The following is a 20,395-nucleotide window of genomic DNA, read 5'->3' as shown; positions in this document are numbered from 1 at the left end:
TCACACACTCAGTCACTCACTCTCACTCACACACTCACCCAGTCACTCTCACACACTCACACACACTCACACTCACTCACTTACTCACTCACTCACTCACACACTCACCCAGTCACTCTCACACACTCACACACACTCACCGACTCAGGCACGCACTCCTCACTCACTCACACACTCAGTCACTCTCTCACACACTAACGCAGTCACTCACTCACTCACTCACTCACTCACTCACTCACTCACTCACTCACTCACCCAGTCCTCTTGCACGGTGTGCGTCGCGCCTAACATGCGAACCAGTCTCTCCATATATAGATCCATAAATTCTAGCAACCATTTACAAAACTAGCAGCCTCAAATGGACGCACAAAAACACTTAGCCCTTTGGCGATTACAAACATGGATCTACTTTTAAAAAATAGCAATATAAGTCTAAGCTATGTTAAAAATATACAAAAAATAAACGTTCGTGTAATAAACCATTATAGATAGTTACCCAAGATTCATCATGAGGTCATATACACCGGAGATGACGCCATACGTTCCGAGGTCTTCTGGCATCCCAGCCGCTCTGACGTAACAAACAAAAATTGTTTAATTAAAAAAAAAAAATTAAAAATAAATTGCAACAACATAGTAAACGGTTTCATTACAGCAAAATAAATTGACATATAGACAATTGTATATACTCAATTTGGTAGAAATAAAATTAAGAGTTAACTTAACTCTAGTTTCAATAAAGATCATTTGCCAATTGGCAGAGCTTACGACAGTTTTGATATGTGTATACTCATATTAATCCCCCTTTTTTTTCAAACTGATTAAACCTAAAAATATAACATTTTATGTAGGTACATTTGGTTATCGAAAAAATTTTGTTAAAAATCAAACCAAAAGACCATGGTACTATGAGCGCACCTAGCGGCTAGCAGCAGTTCTGCATACGTCGGCACGATGGCGGCGGACTTGGCGATTCCAAAAACAACCTGAGCAACGTAAATCTCCCAGATCATCCTGAGGGAGAGATAAAAGAAGTCAAAATCTATGCGTCTTGACCAACAACTTTGACAGAAAAATAGTACCGTATAGGCTAGAGGTTTCTTTCTCAAGATCCATCCATCCATCCATCCATCCGTCCATCGGTCCCGTAGCTTATTAAATGCTACGTAGAAGTCAAATAAGTGCTGGCTTGGCCCAGCTGATCCAGGCCGATAAATAATGATATTTTTTTTTATTCAGCTATGGTTGTCCTTATCAGCTGATGCCTCCCATAAGCAAGCGAGCAACACGACCTCAATTTTCTGGTCATCTATTATTGTTATTTTTTTCATTCAGAATCACAGTGATGAATACAAATAAAATGACATGGACTAAGTGACTCAAGTTAGCAATTCATTATTTCGTGCACATCGTTCAGAAATAAATCAGAAAACTCTTAGAAAGACACAGACACAAACTCAAAACCTAGAAACAAACTCACCCTGTGGTACCATAGAAGGGAGCCGGGCCGAGAAACGTGAAGGCGAGAGCTGACACCAGAACACCGACTGTCATTTGCACTTTAGTCCATTTCTGAAAAGAGTAAATAGTAATCTGGCCACATATATCGTACGATACTTGTTTGACCATATTTTATCCCCGACGACATCGCCGTATATCAAGGAAACGTTGATCCTACTGCCACATGTTAAGGTCTAAGGTCTAAAATTAGGACAGGATTTTGAGACTTTGAATTACATTTTTTTTATGTAAAATCAACGTTTATTTCATAATACGCTTTGCTGGAAACGTTTTTACTAAATCACAAAATAAAAACATGGGGCACTTACCACATATTTATCTGCTAGCCATCCCCAAAAGGGTGATGCCAGCGCATGCGCACCGTTTCCTACCATGAAGACCACTCCGACCTCTGTCTGTGAGATCTTGAACTGCACATGCAGGGATGAAAAAAAAGGGCATAATACAATGTAGTGATATGTGTACATCACGTTCAACAGAAAACACACAAGATCGTTATGTGCCTAATGGAGGTAAAATATGATACATTACAAGAAAGGGATCCTTTTTTTCACTCACACATGTTGCTAGTTTTTTTCATAAAAAATATGACTGATGCCTGCAATACCAACCTTTCCCGTTAGGTGGGGCTCCAGTGTGGGGTCCAGGAATGCATAGATGAGGTAGACAGAAAATATGACGCCAGCTAGAAATGAAATATTGATACCGTAAACTCCTTTGCTATAATTTCTTATGAACTGGAGATCTATATTTGCATGCCATGTGATTAGACGGGGTCATACATATATACATTAACAAACAGTGCAGCATAATAGTATCTTATTCACAGGAAATGGCAGCTGGAATATATTGAGAATTTGACAAATTTTAATGTTTACAATCAACTCAACGATAACACAAGAAGGCGGGGGATCAGAAATATATACTAACCTACAATCTACAAATGATTTAAAAATAAAAAAAATACTAACCTACAACCAGTATATCCGGAATGGTAGCCAGCCGCGTCAGTGAACCAGACTTCACGTCGTCTTTTACTGAATATGGAAATAAAGTATTTGTGGGTGATACACAAAATACTCGTTAAGTAAATTCATGCATTGCTGTTTTAATATCAGTTTAGTACAAGAACAAAAATTATCTGAATGTTTAATAATTGGAATCCTTTTATTTATTCACTCTATATTAGGTACTTTTATATATAACGTTAACGACAAGTAAACAAATTCCAAATGTATATTCAACTAATTTAGATCACAACCGTTGTAAATGTGTTTAGAAAGCATTCCTCCCTTCACTAGCATTCTAGTATTCACGGACGTCGTCTGCCTCATTGTATGGCGGGAAATCCCCTGTCAATCATCCATAACAAGTGTGCTGATTGGTTCATTCACGACAGTGCATTCAGGGACGAAGCGTCATTCGTTTGGCGGGAACCAATCTGTCAATCATCCCAAACCTGCATTCTGATTGGTTATAGTTCCCAGATTCCCGCGCGCGGGAAAACCTGTAACCCGATATGCTGCACAAAGGTATGTGTTGAGATCGCCTTGTTCTATCGGGAAAAGTTCTGCTTATCGCTCACCAGTGTTTAGTGATTTGTTCAGTCATTCGGTGGGATTTAAAACTGAAGTCATTGGTTATTTTCTCTTCTTTGAGAAAAAATATGTATTCTAGATGGCCATCATTATGAGATTGTACTAGTACATTATAGAACTTTAGAAAAAGATTTCCCCCTTTAATCGAGCCAACCCAGATGAAGTTTGTAGTGTGTTTACCAGCATTTGTTGGAATGATACAGACGACAAAGGCGCAGGATCCCAGAAGCAACCCGGCTACTACGAACGGCACCAGGTAACCTCCCCACTGGAACAGAAAATGGACACAGTGAATGACCTTAGAACAAGTAGTATAAGTTGATTCATCTATTGTCTTGTATGTAGGTTAATTTCGTTGTACCTATGTATTTTTTCTGTATGCCTACACGTAGTTAAGACATTACGATAGTCGCTGTACTTTTGTTGTGCCAATTAAGTTTTGTAATAATGCTAAACACGTCGTTATAGCTTGGCTTAGCCTTCTGTGCAGGCCTCCGGGCGGGTGGCAGTTTTGATACTGCGTTTTGTAGAATTTTTAGCATTGTTGACAAATGCGATTAATAAAGTTTGCAGACAGGAGGTGACACATTTAGGTCAATCCTCTTTATTCCAATTACACTTAATCAAACTTTTAACTGCATGGTGTACAGTTATATATGTGATAGCAATTAATATGTATTTTACTAGCATGTCTAACCCAGTACCTCAAACAGCGCTCCGCCTGCAGGTGAAGCCAGCATGGTTCCCACACCAATGAATATCTCCATCGTGCCCTGAAATGCACAAAACGTACAGTGTATTTTACTATGCGCCACTTTGTATTAATCTTTATACCAGTCCTGAAGTTTTGAAAACAGCTGGACTTTTCCCAGTGTGGAGAATAATTTTCTTTCTTTTTTTTTCTTTTATTAAAAGGAGAAAAGGCCGTAAATATTCATGACCAATGCTAATTCAAAACTTACGCTTATTATAAATATCACAGTTACCAGCTCACAACATTGACGGTAAATATATACCATCTTTTATCAGGAATAAATGCAGGACTAGTAGCAATACACAGTTTCCAATCCGAGAGGCATTTGGACAGGTTACATGTATTTATACAGCCAGACTTCCTGTTGATAATTTACAAGGAAATTGAATAATGAATATTTTGTTCTTGAAGTGACTTAACTCACCATGACGGTTGAGACCCTTCCCGGATAGACCCGTGCGACTGTCGCCATGAGGGAGATCTCGAAGGCGGAGTAGCAGAAGCCCTCTACCGTGAAAACCGCGAAGCACAGACCGATAAACGGCCCGCCGGACGTGTAGCCACTCACTCTGGGAAGGGCACGAACATAGTTAGAACTAGAAAGGTGACATTTGCAAGGCAACTAACTGCATAATGTTTACCTTCGCATATGGCCTGCTCTGTTAATTCTTACTCAAACACATTCATATATAGAGTCAGTTGAGTTGAAATCCCCCCTGCTATAAAATTGCAATATGATGTAACTCAAGACTCGTTACCATTATAACAGACACGACATTGGTTCAGGTCTTCTCCAAACATTATGCTGTTTGGAGAAGAAGAAGAAGGCCAACATTGTTTTTTTTTCGACAACATAATAAATACTTTGGCGTTTAGTGTGTTTCTCTCTCTCCCTCTTCTCGCTCTCTCTTTCATCGTATCGTAATAATATACTAGTAGCACCTACAGAAAACATATCGAGGCTTTAACTGAAGCAGAACTCACCCAGTGAGGACCCAGACGCACATCCCGACCAGAGAACCACATAGGAACATGAACCTGGGACCCGTGTGAGAGATCTGGGGTGCAAAGAGATGTATACGTAAGTACCGAATAATCCCTAAACAATCGTGCCTATCCTTCAATGTTGTCTAGTTCTGCTGTGTGTCCTGTATGTAGATCGGTACAATGATCAAATTTATAACTGCATCGCATCCCTAAAAATGTCAAACCGGCCCCCTTTTCTAAACATTGTGGTATCACATACTCAAACATTTAGAAATTAGATAAGAACAGAAGAGTAAAGCTCAACATGAGAGAATTTTCAACTATCTTTACATTCGTTCTTTATAATAATTGGATCTAAATAAACTATGTAAAATACACATATATCGTTAGTTCTACCATTCAGCATATTTTGCGTAGACCCCGTGTTGTTTACGCGTGCAAAATAGTAATGTTTACTGAGAGCAAAGATCACACAATACATAATCACACTGGGCAAAGTATCAATTGATGATATAGAACGCAGGCCTTGGAAGGTCACCTGTGTCAGCAAGGTCTAAAGGTTATAATCCAAACTATGTGTAAAATCTGATTAGTCTTAAGAAGAGGATAGTTTTACACTCAAGTGTATGTTATCCGATTTGCTAATGGATCGTCATATTTGTGAAATTATATGAAATTTATCATCATATTTGTAACACACTCTAGGTGGATATAATTTTCCTAGGCTGGACTGCCAATAATATAGCCTTGGGAGAGCATTTTCCTAAAGTTGAAGGCATATAATTATCGTACCAGTTTCCCTATGATGGGAGCCGACAGGAAGGCGATGAGGGAGTAGTAGCCGAAGATGAAGCCAACAATCGTCTCCGATGCACCTCGCTCGGCAGCCTGGGGAGAGGGTGGTTTTAGGTGAATAAAAACTTTTTTCTCATTTTTTTTTTGTTTTATCAGGAAAAAAGGGGAAAATCCTGTATTTCAGGAGGTCTGACATTAAAATACTAGGGTTGGACAAAAGTTGCATATGTGTGTTTCTGCTGTTTGTACGAGTGCAGGTGTGTGTATGTTTGTATGTATGTGTCTGTGTTTTGTCTGTATGTGTGTGTGTGTCTTCGTGTGTGTGTGTGTATGTGTGTGTTTGTTTGTGTGTGTGTGTGTGTGTGTGTGTGTGTGTGTGTGTGTGTGTAGGAAGAGAGGGGTGTGGCTATTAGTATTTTTCTCACCTGACTTGGGAAGAAAGGCGCCATAATAGCAGACCTGGCGTAGCCCATGCAGTAGGCATAGCTCAGGCAGACAAGAACCTTCTTCTGGAACCCTGTCATGGGAGGGAGGACGCCATCAGAAGGAACAGCCGATGTTCTATCCGGCTGTTCCAGAAGGGGAGAGGTGTCCCCGGAAGAGCAGTGACGTCCGATGGTTTTGGCCTCAATGGCAACATCGGTCTCTTGTACCATCTTTTTTTTGTGTGTTTTCACTGTCAATTAGAAAAGGTATGGAATAATGGAGAATCTCAGTTCATGTAAGACGTAAGACATATTCTAATTGTGATAACAAATTAATAGTCTATATAATCGCACACACACACATACATACACACGCATATAAAGACATTGCAATATATATTCGCGCACACACAGAGGTATAGACACAGATAAGTACGGACACATAGTGATACCGACACACTCACTAACACACACGTAACAAACACACACACACACACACAACCCACAGACACACTACACTGGAGAAACTATAGAGAAAATTGTTGCCTTAGATAGATACTAGTAGCCGTACCTGTCAGGTGCCCCAGTCAGCTCCGGTGTTACCTATTACAGCCCCGGGTCCCCTCAAAAGTCATGTTTAGTCGGTTCCCAGTCACCTGTTAATCATTTTAAGTCAGTGCCTGGACCCGGGTCCCCCGAAACGTCACGTGTGGTGGTGGTGACACACACGAGTTGTTGTTACAGAACACAGTTACTTGTGACACACACATACATACACAGAAACATACATATCAGACATTGCAATATATATTCGCACACCTACACACACAGAGATACCGACACACGTACACACATGCATGCACACACACACACACACACAGACATCCCCCCAAAATACACCTTTCCATACAGACTTTTAGTCTCACCTGTCAATACAGTCCGTAGTTACCTGCCTCTGCTACAGGTACCCTCAAAAGGCATGTTTATCATGCTTATTCGGTTCCCAGTCACCTGTTAATCAGTGCCTGGACCCGGGTCTCCCCGAATCGTCACGTGTGGTGGTGGTGACACACACGAGTTGTTACTGTACAACATTGTTCCGTGCCGTGACACACGCCGGGGCATGTGTAACGATGGGTTCAAAGTTCGGAGTACGCTGGTGACTGGCCCCGGTGTTGAGCCAAATCCTTGAGCTGCGACATACGTGAGATGCCAGGTGTCTAGGGTTTGGGCTAAGGTTAGTATGAGTTAGGGTTAGAGTTGGGGTCAGGGTTAGACTTACGATTGGGGTTAGGTTAGGTTTAGTCTCTCACATCACGACTTAACCTAACCAAACCCTAACTCTAATACTAACCCTAGCGCAAGCACTAAACACCTGACCTCTCACGTATGTGGCAGCTCAAGGATTTGGCTCAACACCGCATGTCACGGAATGTTTACTCGGTGACATGTGATTATTTAGAAATCATACAGGCAAATAATACCACGAGAAAGGTGAGGGAATGTTGGGTCTAAAGGTCAACTTTAGCCTCCTTAAACTCTGACCACATTCAATGTACGATGCACCTGGCGATCGTGCCGTAAGTCGTACATTTAGGAATAGAAATGGTCTGTAGTTTAAAAATTAAACTGCTGGTATTAAGGATCGGGTCTCGAATAAAGACTATTGCATGAATTGGGGGTCTTCCTATAAAATTTGTCCTTTATGTACCATCATGGGCTGTGTGTCCCTGCAGTTTAACAAAAAGTCGAAAGGCTGCGCCAAAGCTAGCAAGCAAGGACTTCAAGCTCCTTCAAATAATAAATAGATGAAGCCTGTTTTCAGCGGCCTTCAATATACTTTCCATAGACATGTAAGCTCCTTTAAAGAAAAACGTTCGCAGAAATATACAAGTAACGGTAAGGCCTTTGCTCTGGTTCAATACAATATCAGTATTTTGTACGTCTGTATAAACGTGATACACGACATCTACTTGGGCATTGCTGCCTGGGTAGCCACTGTTTTATATTTATTGCAATTTCAAATTAATGACGACCTTTATTGCACATTTTTACCACACTTGGCTAAGTACAGGTCACGACAAAGCATGATGAACTGATGTATACAAAATAAAACTAGCTATTAGATAAATCCAACTTCTCGTCGCTTTTCAGTTATAATAGAGATAAAGGTACAGATACGTTTCTCCATGGAAGGTTTGCCTAGAATATATAATAAGTATCATTGCCATCTAATAGTCTGTGCAAGACCAGGTGGTGATAGGGTAATGCTTGTTAGCACGATCCACAGCATGTCTTTCGCTGATACGTGGGATTAACACTGCTTCATTCATCTACTGAAACGGGACTTTTGATCGATATCTATTACCTTCGTGTCCAGCAATGTCTTCTAAAGGAAGGGCTTCTGGACTTTCCCAAACAACACTTGACGTTTGGCTTTCCTTTTAGATCACATGATCAAACTTTACAAACTAATGTGCCGACTTCAGAATAATCACTGGCGCAGTGGCGGTCTTTTGAGGAACAATGTCCCACTAGAATTGGTGTAGATTACTGAACAGCGACTTTTGATCGATATCCATTACCTTCGTGTCCAACAATGTCTTCTAAAGGAAGGCCCCTGGACTTTTCCCAATCAACACAAGCCGTTTGGTTTTAACTATTAGTAGAAATTCGCCAAGCAGGTCTTCTGGCCTCCCCTGTCTCCTTGCGGAGTAGACTTGGGCAGATCCCAACCTAGTCTCGTGTTCTCACGAGACTAGGTCACTCCGTGATTAAGGTGTACAGTAGACATCAAACTGTTAACCCTACGTGACTGATGAACCTCTTCAACGATACGTTTGGTTTTCCTTTTAGCGAGTTGAGTAGGTCACAGAAGAAAACGTTACAACTAATATGCCGACTTCAGCAATGTGAATAATTACTGGTTAAACGACTCTTTTGAAGAACAGCGTCCCACTAGACCTGGTTCAGATTAAGCCTTATCTGTTCCTGACCCAAATAAACAGGGTAATCAGGAAACATCAATGGTTGTCATTAGTGAACCATGAGAGGAGCTCATCATACTCAATGCACGGGTCTGTGGAGCTCAAATTGACCTACTTTTAAACCACTGGCTTGTTGAAGTACTAATTAAAGTAATAAAGATAAAGCTATTTTCAACCAAGCGGCATGAATGATTAGACGATCCTCTTAGCAAGAATGAGTCGTCAACAAATTGGGGTAAGTCTTAAAGATCATCGGTCCGGCTACACAGGCAACGATATTGCTAAGTACTATGCTATCCACGTACGCCTTGTAAACGTATCATTTTCACATCTTTACACTCATGTTATTATATTTGCAACCAAGCAGCAGTAATGATGACATTACCTTCTTAACAAGAATAGATATCGTCAACAAATTAGAATGTAAAGACGATAACAATTCCACTAACATGTAAAAGCGATATGTTCACACTCATGTTATTGTAATTGCACCCAAGTAACAGTATTCATGACATTATCTTCTTAACTCGAATAGATATCGACAAAGTAGGATGTAAAGAATTTACGTAGAAAGCGTAAAACTGCTTATATTTTCACACTCATGTAATTCTCTTTGCAATCGACAAGCAACGATGAAATGATTTGTCTACACGCAAGAATGAGTAGTATTTCTGTTAGGATGTAGAGTCTGTAAGATCCTTATTTCAGCTACACTGGTCATAATACTTGTGCAGTTGTACTAAAGCATCCACGTAAAAGTGATATGTTCACACTCATGTTGTTATAGTTGCACCCAAGCAGCAGTAATGATGATATTATCTTCTTAGCAAGAATAGATGTCATCAACAACTTAGGGGGATGCAAATACGATGACAACTCTACCTATGAAATTTTTGAACCTTAGATAGTTTGCGATTTTCACACTCATGTTATCCTCTTTGCAACCAACAACGATAAAACGATTTCTCTACACGCAAGAATGGATTGTGTTCATATTAGGATGTAGAGTCTGTAATATCCTTATTTCAGCTACACTGACGTCGATAACTCCACTCTGTTGTCTGCCCGAGCTGTAAAGGGCGATGACCGCGTCACCCGCTTCCTGTGTAAAAACCAAAGGGTAAGACGTGATGCGATATTGTGATAGAGAAGTTTTCAGAAACTAGTAGGGGGATGAAATATACTTTACTTTCCTGGCTTTTGAATATGAACAAATCCAATTTAGGATCTCCAAAATTGACTGGAGGGTCTGCGCCGAGAACGAATCGACCAGGCGGGACCTATGCATTGATTGGCATGTCAATGATGTAACTCGTTTACTATGGTTAGTTGACAAATTCCCCTTTTCCCGCCCGTACCTTTGGCCGCAGCAAAAAAGCATGTAGGATGACATCGGCATATTATGTATGATGCCAATGATCTTACTAAGTTACCATGGTTGCATGGCCAGTACCTTTTCCCACAGCATACGTCCCTGATGGTGTACAGGTCAGGGTTCACGTACAGGTCAGGGTTCACGTACCTTTTCCCGCAGCACATGTCCCTGAGGCTGTCCCTGAACTGTTCCCCGAAGATTGTGTACAGGTCAGGGTTCACGTACAGGTCAGGGTTCACGTACAGGTCAGGGTTCACGTACAGGTCAGGGTTCACGTACCTTTTCCCGCAGCACATGTCCCTGAGGCTGTCCCTGAACTGTTCCCCGAAGATGGTGTACAGGTCAGGGTTCACGTACATGTCAGGGTTCACGTACCTACAGGTCAGGGTTCACGTACCTTTTCCCGCAGCACATGTCCCTGAGGCTGTCCCTGAACTGTTCCCCGAAGATGGTGTACAGGTAGGGGTTGACGGCGCTGTTCGCGATCAGCAGCAGCTCAACCGCCACCCGGGCCTCATTCGGGACGTCGAACAGACCGAACCTGTCATGGCGGCAAGGTCATGACCTTGTCGTTAGTGTTCTTACTGAAAAGTGTTCTGGGTTTAAACTTGGGTTTCGAACTACTCGTGGCACCTATTTCTTTACTCGATTCAGGTGAAATTAATTAGGTGAATCGAGTAGGTAACTTTAAATTTTTTTTAAGGAATATTTTTCCAACAACCCGAACCCGTCTGTCATGGCGGCAAGGTCATGACATTGAGGTTAGTGTTGTTTAGTATTTTCTGGGGGGTTCGAACTTCAGGCAGACCCAATGAAAAACAAACTTTACATCTATTTCATCACTTGATTCAGGTCAAGTTATCTAATATTCATTAGGTACATACTTTTTTTCTAACAACCCGAACTTGTAATGTAGGCAAAGGGATCTTGCCGTTAGTATTACCGATTATTTATTACACCTTACAGGTTAATAAAAACCAGCCAAGCAAACTAAACAAACTTTTTGGCCAAGTAGACGATGTTCTTGGGCAGCCAGCAGATGAGGAAGACCGCCACCACTGCCGTCACCACGCGTGCCGTCTTGTCCAACTCTCGCCGATTCCCGTTCTCGCCCTGCTGCCGCCGCGAGATCTTGCCCTGCGGCTGGTTACGGCGCATGTGCCACACGATGCAGATGTGCGTCACCGTGATGACGGGGAGCGGGACGATGAAGGAAATAATCGTGACGTAGATTTCTGACACGCGGTTCCAGAAGTTCTCGTCGTCCCCAAGCCCTGGGAACGCGTAGCTACAGTACCACCCGGATTCCTGCCACTGTAGTTGTGCAAATACCACGTACGGTACGTCGTTAACTGCTGCAAACAGCCACAGAAGGAAGCAAACAAACTTAGCCTTTCTTCTCGTCTTCCAGTCCAGCGAACGAAACGGCTGGGAGACGGAAAAGTAGCGGTCAACACTCATTGCCATGAGTATGAAGACGACATTGAACATGTTCATGCCTGCTATTAGGAAGTACACTTGGCACATAGCGTGTCCGAATATCCAGGCGTGGTTCACGATGTAAGCTGTCACGCGAAATGGCACCATAGTCAACATCAGTAGATCCGCGATGGCCAGGTTCAGTATGTAGATATAGGCGGCGCTTTTGGACTTGTGTTGGGCCAGAATGACTATTATTATCAGCAGGTTTCCAACCAGTCCTGCTAGAGTTATTATAAAGAAAAAGGCATATAAAGGCAGCAGACTGGGGCTTTCGAACGGGTCAAACTGTTGAACTGTTGTGTTAGATATCGTACAGTTTGGCGTTGGGTTGCCTGTGCTGACATTGTCCATAACTGGCCAACCGCAGAAGGTAGCGTTAAAAGCCATCGGTCCACACGTAAAGTTTTGACGTTACTTCGATAGATGTCTCTCCCACACACGCTACACGAAGGCTGTGTCGCAGACCTTGTCTTTTAGATTTATTTCTGAACTTTTGCGTCCAATCTCTGTGAATGCCAAACTTATGGTAACTTCAGAATCTAATTTACCCATCTACTTGCACCGTCTTTACCAGGCAGCTCCAGAAATGTCAACCGTCACCGTTGTCTTTGTTCGAAATTGGTTCTGGAGGATTCAAATGACCTCCAGTGTTACTCGTGGGCCTGGAATTTTATGCCCTATTCTCTACATCTGTGTACCATGTGTTAAGTGATTTCCACGCACCAGTGCCGATATATACCCTTATTACTCTAGGCTATACGTTAAAATTGCAATGTATGTGTTAGGGTAACTTAATTGGGAAATGGAGGGCCATAGCAGTCACCTTTGTTGCAGCCGACCGATGATGATGAACTTAATTGTAATGTATGTGTTAGGATAACTTAAGAAGCCAATGACTTTTTTTTTGCTTTCTTCGATTAACGACGAACAATTATGATTATAGTGCAAGGTGGTTGCCTTTTGGTTTGTTGCTGCAGTACCTGTTCCAATTTGCCTTCTCCTGTTTCAATCTGTAATAAGTGTTAGATGATGTCGCTGGTTTTGCCGTTTATGCTTCAGATACGTTGATCACATCTATTCGTTCCGCGTTTCAAATCGTGTTTCACGCTGTCTTAGTTAAGTCAATATTTGTCAAAGTCTGTGTCAAATGGTTCTGTCGACCTGACTTGTGATCCCTTGCTCACGTTCCAGTTTATGATATCAGAGTCTGCAATGTTCGTGGTGGATGCCGCCTTTGATCTTGTTCGTTGTTCCGATAAAAACAATGAGTTGCTACATCATCCGACGTTCCATCTCACGTTCCGGCAGTTACCTGTAAAGTAAGACCAATAGGATGAAATGTCAAATACATTAGTGAAACACACTTGATTGGTAGTTGTTTTTGCGCAGCTGGAAATGCTTTGTAACATGATACAAGTAAAAGCTTGTAACATGCTACAGTAAGAAGCTTGTAACATGATACAGTTAGAAGCTTGTAATATGATACAGTTAGAAGCTTGTAACATGATACAGTTAGAAGCTTGTAACATGATACAGTTAGAAGCTTGTAACATGATACAGTTAGAAGCTTGTAACATGATACAGTTAGAAGCTTGTAACATGATATGGTTTAAAGGAATTCAATGCGATTTAAGGGCAGAAAAAATTAACATCTTCGTGGTATTGACACATGCTGCTTCATAGTAGCACATTTAAATCGGCATTTCATACTTTGGGCATTTTAAAACTGCAGAAACATGCCCCAAAATGAGTCCTTTATTTTATGGGTGATACCCAAAAAAACAGCCCAGGGCCCTACCAGTAACCATTTTCCGTCAGGATTTTGGAATTTTTTTTGCTCCGTGAGGGTCAATTTACATTGGGACAGTGTGGTTTCAAATGAGTATGTGAATAAATGACTTTGACTTTGAAAAATTGGGTCTCCAAGCCTTAAAAACTGCATTGGATTCCTTTAAAGCTTATATAACACAAAAACAGATCGAAATCTGACATGTTTGACCTGCTTCTTTACTTTTAAAATCGATTGGGACGAACTGGGGTAATTGCTTTGCAAAGTTAATCCTTTGAAGCTGGTTCAGAAAACAAGAAACTCGATAACTGGTCTGCTAGAAGATTGATGAGGTAAAATGGATATTAGAGTTGTTGTTGTTGGCTTCTTAAAAGGGTCAAAGGGTCATAAAAAGGGTCAAAGGGTCATAAAGGTTAATGGCTTATAAAAAAGGGTAAACGGGTTATATTCAAAAACGGATGTGGCCTTCTCCATCGTGTTTAATGTTTAAAACACACGCCGATGACTCATGTGCCAGTCTACAAAATTTTAAGGCATTAAAAGAAACATTAAAAAATTGATAATGCAATAATGTTACCAACACGCAATTTGAAAGTGTCATCACATGAAAAGTTCAAACAAGGCCTACTAAAGCACATAAGGGTAATGAATACTTAAAGCACATACGATGTTACACATTTGTTTCTTTTAAATAACCATGTAATGTAAATGTATATGTAATTGTGTGTTGATGTATTTTTACGTATTCTTTCCTGGAAAAAAGCCGCCACCCTGGGTGAGCAGCTAAACGAGAGTTTTTCCTCAATAAACCTCAATAAAACATTATGAATCACCGCAACAAGTAACAAAGTATTAATAGAGCACTGCAACCAAATAATTAATGTCGACAGTTGTACAGTTTGATAAAGAAGTAATCATTATGAATCACCTCAAAAAGTAACAAAGTATAAATGGAGCACTGCAACCAAATAATTAATGTCGACAATCTTTGTACAGTTTGATAAGGAAGTAATCATCTCCAGACTGTATTTAATTTAACGGTTGAGGATAAAGGTTAGACATGCAGGGAATCGATACTCAATCACCTGAAATCATCTCCTGTGACTGAATTACCTAATACCAGCCCAGAAGAGGCTACTAAGTACCTAATACCAGCCCAGAAGAGAACAAGAAATAGCCATGCATTCAAGTACCAGAGTTATCAACCAAGAATTGAGGTGTTCAAGAATTCATTCTTTCCTAGGACTATCGCAGAGTGGAACTCACTGTCACCAAGTACAGTAGGGGCATTGTCAATAGATAGCTTTAAACAATGTCTAGAGGTAGAAGTTCAAGGGTTAGGTGTAACAAGTCGATCGGTGTAATATAGCCAGCTACCGCCGCGCCGCGTGCCTGCGAAGCTGGTGTGTTACGCCGAAAGGCGGTTATACTGGCTATACAGATACAGAATAAACATGTCTGAAATGTCACCTTATTACCACACTTACACACAGATACAATGTCATTAAAATGTGGTGTAGCGGCAGAGTGCTCGACTCGGAACCAAGAGGTCCCGAGTTCGAGTCGTGACATGCTATCAATTATCTTGTGCCCTTGGAAAAGGCACTTTCCACGACTTTTTTCACTTCACTCAAATTAAAATAGGCATTGTCTTGTCCTGTATTTGTCCTCCTCGTTGGCGGTGGCATAAAATAAGTTGACATAACCTGAGTGTGCCGTCACATGTCTAGTCATGAAATGTTGGAATGAAAAAAAAAATCAATATCGTCTTGTTGGAGCCCTGGCAGTAAGAAATTGCTCCAAGGTCAAGTATGTTATTTCCAGGTCTCGTTTGCACAAATTGCGCGCTCTCGAAAATCAATTCCCTAGCCCGGAAATAACCTGGTGATCTAAGGTCACCCAAGGCCAAGGATAAGTGTCACTAAGATTGTAGCAAGGGTACGACCTCTAAATCTAGTTTCTCTGAAAGCACCTGATTACCAGAGTTCACCCAAGGACAAGAACATTGTGAAGTTTCTGCGTTGGTATCAATCAATTTTTCCATTTCCTTCGGTGTATCAGCATCATTTTCCTGGAAGTCAGATGGCAAGGACTAAGGTCATTCAAGGGAAAGATGAAGTTTCTTTATAGTGTGATACGACTTGTACTTTCCGGAAGTCAGATCAAAAGGTCATATTGCATTTCAAGGGCCAATTGAACTTTCTTTTTCGTGTCATGATAATAATAATAATGAAGACCTTTAATGTACAACACTACCCACTGGGTTAAGTACAAAGGAATCGCTTCTGTATACAAACAAATATAACATCTGTGTCCATAATATCACCAGGGTCCATAATATCGCCACCTTGAGAAAAAGTTTGTTTAAAGATATTTTTACTGCAACATACCCTAGGTATATTTGAGGTGTGCAGAGCTGCATACCAAAAGTATGTTGCAGTAAAAATATCTTAAAGCACACTATTCCTCAAGGTGGCGATATTATGGACTCTGGTGATATTATGGACACGGATGTTACAGCATTAGGCTGGCGCTAGTGCTATAATCTACGTTATACTGCTGGTACTCACACGAATCTGCGTGCAAGTAGCGGCTTTTGGTCATTCCACAGTCACCAGCGTGTCACATAAAGAAGCAGGCAATCCGATTAAGACCTACATCCCCCTCAGCCCTAGATAATGATTTCCTGACCTTGGAGGTTCCAATCAGACGATTTAGCTTCCCGTTCCGGGAAGTGGGGGTCACGATTGGTCAATTCCCGGAGGCATGGTGTTTCCCTATTCATTGGAAACCCTTTCCCAGACACAGGTATCACATGCTTATACCTTTCCGAATCCAATTGTCAATGGGGTATATCTTATAAGCTCATTGGACGGCCAAAGTGTTAGGTCTAGTTAAAAGGTTTGTATCTATTAGGTAAGCTCTGGTTTTACGTCTCTTTGACGCTCTGTTATTCTAGCATTCAAGTGTTAAAAAGCATTTTCACATCTTCTGAACGACGAAGAAACTTTTGTTGAGTTAGGCACAGCTAGTTTATCATCAGCCAGATGTGTTTCTTGCACAAAGAATGCTATATTTACTGAACATTACTGGTTATAATGGCCGCACTTGCATTCAGCCTACGGGCTGGCATAGTTGTAACAATTGTTGTAAATGTATTTTGAAACTTGTCCAAAACCATTACTACCACATTCTGACCTCAATAGCACATTGCAACCTGCATGGGATGTACAACTCTACAATTTTGTACCCATCAACGGCTACTATAGGACTTAGTTATTGCTGTTTTTGTAGACTTGGTCTAGCCTCTGTAATGATGCAAAATCACCATGAGCATCTAAAATCCACGAGGAGACGAAAAGTAGTAGCGACAATCCGCAATCAACATTTTCCAACAGCAATTTCAAAATCCTTAGACCCATGCCGACCCTAAGAGCTGCAGCAACATATTGGAATACACTAACGACCGGCGATCTTTGCTTCCTGTTACCGTTACCAGACTTGCCAGTCATTTACTACCACATATTGGAATGTACTAACGCCTTGCGAAGTTTGCTTCCGGTAATCATTACCAGACTTCCCAGTCATTCACTACCATCTTTACAGCCCATTTTTCCTGTAGTGTGTTAACTCCAAGGGACATACGGGAAATTGTAGCGCCGATCTTTTAAGAGCATTTGCCAACTACAACCCAATGCTTCATTCTACGCACTCAGCATCTATAAGTGCCAGTGGCAAGGTGCTATTTTCTTCACTGACCGTAACTTAACAGGCATTTTCTGTCAACAATCGTTGGTGATGGGTTGGGGAAATGACCGTGTTAAATTGGTACTACAATTGCTACGTGAAATCGTAGCGAGTGTAGTACCGATCTTTTTTGAACATTTCCTGCGGCGTCTCAACTGCAATGTTTCATTCTACACAGCATCTGTAAGTGCAATGGCAAGTTGCCATTTGTTCACTGACCGTAACTTAAAACTGTTGAACTTTAACATTGCAAGGGAATACAACAACTTGTAGCAGCAATATTTCACTAACATTTTGCCAATCGAGTCCTCTGACCTGCACATTTTCTGCCAACAATAGTTGGTGATTGGTTGCCGAAATGGCAGTGTTAACTACTGGGGGAATATAGGAATTTGTAGCGCCGATTCCATAAGTGTCAATGTGCTGAATCATTGTGCATATTGTATATTTTCTGCCAACAATTGTTGGTGATGGGTTGAGGAATTCCGGAAATGACAGTGTGAAATCTTGGGGGAATACAGGGATTTGTTGTACCAATTTTTCATGAACATTTCCCAACGGCTTTCCAATGCTTCATTTTATGCCGCCTCTATATATAAGTGCCAGTGGCAGGGTGACCAATGATTAGGTGCGCTTTTCATTCTTAAGATCTTCTAAATCTATACATTACAAGCGCACACAACAACTTGTAACACCAATCTTTCTTTTAACATGTTACCATTTGAGTCCACTGACCTATACGTAATTTGAATTTGGATTTATACATTGCACGTTTTCCCAACAATTGTTGGTGATGGGTTCGGGAAATGACAGTGTTACATCCTGGGGGGATACAGAGATTTGAAGGGCTGTTTTTTTACGAACATTAAAAGTTTCCTAACGGCGTTCTTCCAATGCTTCTTTCTATGCCGCCTCTACAAGTGCCAGTGGCAGGGTAACATTAGATGCTCTTATCATTCTTAAGATCTTCTAAATCTGAAATCTAAATCTTGACAGATATTTCCAGAACATTTCCCAACAACATCCCAATGTATCATTCTATATAAGCCTCTATGTAAGTGACATTGGTAGGGTCACATTATGTTCGCTTATCTTACTAACATCTGGATCTGTACATTACAGGGGGCATACGTGGTAATAGTAACACAAATCTTTTTCTAACATCTGACTTTTGAGTCCACTGGCCTATAAGTACGGACTGCTGAATTTATACATTGAGCACTTTCTGCCAACAAATAGTTGGTGATGGATCGGTTGGGGAAATGGCTGTTAAATCCCTAGGGAAATACAGGAATTTGTGCGGCTGATTTTTCATGAACATTAAAAGTTTCCTACCGGCACTGGTGATGTGTTAAGGAAATGACAGTGTTCAATCCTAGGGGAAAACAGGTTTCGTACTGCCAATTTTTCAACGATAACCCAATGTTTCTTTATATGCCGCCTCTATAAGTGCCAGTGGCAGGGTAACATTAGGTGCTCTTATCATTCTTAACATCTTCTGAATCTTAAATCTAAATCTTGACAGATATTTCCAGACATTTCCCAACGACGTCCCAATGTCTCATTCTATATAAGTCACTATGTAAGTGCCAATGGGAGGGTCACATTATGTGCGCTTATCTTACTAACATCTGGATCCGTACATTGCAGGGGGCATACGTGGAAATAGTAACACAAATCTTTTTCTAACATCTGGCCTTTTGAGTCCACTGACTTATACGTATGGACGGCTGAATTTATACATTGCACACTTTCTGCCAACAATAATTGGTGATGGGTTGAGGAATGACAGTGTTAAATCCTGGGGGGGGATAGAGGAATTTTTAGGGCCAATTTTTCATGAACATTTCCTATCGACAGCACAATGCTTCATTCTTTGCCGCCTCTATAAGTGCCAGTAGCAGGGTGACATTAGGTGCGCTTTTCATTCTTAAGATCTTCTAAATCTATACATTACAAGGGCATATAGAAACGTGTAGCACAAATCTTTCTGTAACATTTTGCCATTTGAGTCCACTGACTTGTACTTAACCCTACCTAGACCGGGGGGGGGGGGGCTAAAAGTGCCCGCGGCAACTTTGATGTCACCTAGCGTCTGAACGGCTAGCCGTAGAACGGCCAAACTTGGTGACTTTTCCTAAAATATTGTTGGCAACAATTCTCTATCATTGGAATAAGATACTAATTTTTTGTGTTGCCATGGCAACGGGTTTCTGACAGGCATTTTTTTGCTAAATTTAGTACTTTTTTGTTTCAACAATAGAATTTTATGAGTTTTATGTCAAGTTACACATGGTTTCTAATATTAATAACATCCCATATAATTTTATGTAAATTTTATTATTAAATATGCATAATTTATACTAATTTGATGACGTAATTGGCCAAAATCCAAGATGGCGGACCATATCATTAGAACAGGTATATATAGGCTATTTGCATTAAAATTTCATCAATACTTCCATTTCTTTTTCCAAAAAAGGTTTAAATGAAGGTCTTTAGTATGTTTACAATGCATTTTAGGCTTTATCATGAAAAAAAAAACTATTTTTGAAAATTCAAGATTGATGATCCAAGATGGCGGCTACCTAAAATATGTATGACGTCATTTCATGACGTCACCGGTGTTGCTATGGGCAACATAAGACTTAGTACACCATAATATTCTGTCACAAACACTTTTGGTACAGTTATGTTGAATACCATTTAGTTTTCAGGGAAAAACCTATTTAGACGGTTTTGGCCAATAAAATCACATTAATGACGTCATAATGACGTCATAATACGTCATAACGACATAAAAATTGTAGATATGATCAATTTTTACTAGTACACCATTCTCTGAAAATTTGGTGGTCATACGATATACCGTTCGCGAGTTCTTAGGGGGGGGTCAAAAGAGCCCCCCCCCGGTCCCCCCGACCTCGTCCAAAAA

At 40.8% G+C, this 20,395-nt stretch overlaps 2 protein-coding genes across 2 annotated transcripts; both read right to left on the bottom strand.

Annotated features, from left to right (window-relative positions):
• Positions 1-492: 492 nt before the first annotated feature.
• Positions 493-6,185, bottom strand: LOC109472992 (MFS-type transporter SLC18B1-like). Its single transcript, XM_019772854.1, has 12 exons — positions 6,081-6,185; positions 5,653-5,748; positions 4,858-4,931; positions 4,298-4,442; positions 3,824-3,892; positions 3,300-3,387; positions 2,493-2,552; positions 2,133-2,206; positions 1,817-1,931; positions 1,481-1,559; positions 919-1,014; positions 493-571 (listed from the first exon to the last, which is right to left on the bottom strand). The coding sequence occupies exons 1-12, from the start codon at positions 6,177-6,179 to the stop codon at positions 493-495; spliced, it is 1,074 nt and encodes a 357-aa protein (XP_019628413.1). The 5' UTR covers positions 6,180-6,185.
• A 4,632-nt stretch (positions 6,186-10,817) lies between these two features.
• Positions 10,818-12,311, bottom strand: LOC109472982 (delta-type opioid receptor-like). Its single transcript, XM_019772846.1, has 2 exons — positions 11,443-12,311; positions 10,818-10,983 (listed from the first exon to the last, which is right to left on the bottom strand). Exons 1-2 carry the CDS (start codon positions 12,309-12,311, stop codon positions 10,818-10,820), a joined length of 1,035 nt encoding a protein of 344 aa, XP_019628405.1.
• Positions 12,312-20,395: the final 8,084 nt, after the last annotated feature.

This window comes from Branchiostoma belcheri, unplaced genomic scaffold (assembly GCF_001625305.1).
Source record: "Branchiostoma belcheri isolate BF01 breed outbred unplaced genomic scaffold, Haploidv18h27 scaffold29, whole genome shotgun sequence".
Classification (NCBI taxonomy): domain Eukaryota; kingdom Metazoa; phylum Chordata; class Leptocardii; order Amphioxiformes; family Branchiostomatidae; genus Branchiostoma; species Branchiostoma belcheri.
The sequence above is the reverse complement of the archived record's forward strand: the minus strand, read 5'-3'. Positions and strand labels throughout refer to the sequence as shown.

Excerpts from the sequence above, each read along its gene's own strand:
- LOC109472982 (XM_019772846.1), bottom strand. The coding sequence starts at position 12,311 with ATGGCTTTTAACGCTACCTTCTGCGGTTGGCCAGTTATGGACAATGTC. Across the intron at positions 10,984-11,442 it reads ATCGTCTACTTGGCCAAAAA|GTTCGGTCTGTTCGACGTCC; the intron begins GTTTGTTTAGTT and ends CCGCCATGACAG.
- LOC109472992 (XM_019772854.1), bottom strand. The coding sequence starts at position 6,179 with ATGACAGGGTTCCAGAAGAAGGTTCTTGTCTGCCTGAGCTATGCCTAC. Across the intron at positions 4,932-5,652 it reads CTCCCATCATAGGGAAACTG|ATCTCTCACACGGGTCCCAG; the intron begins GTACGATAATTA and ends TTTGCACCCCAG. Across the intron at positions 3,893-4,297 it reads GAAGGGTCTCAACCGTCATG|GGCACGATGGAGATATTCAT; the intron begins GTGAGTTAAGTC and ends TGTGCATTTCAG.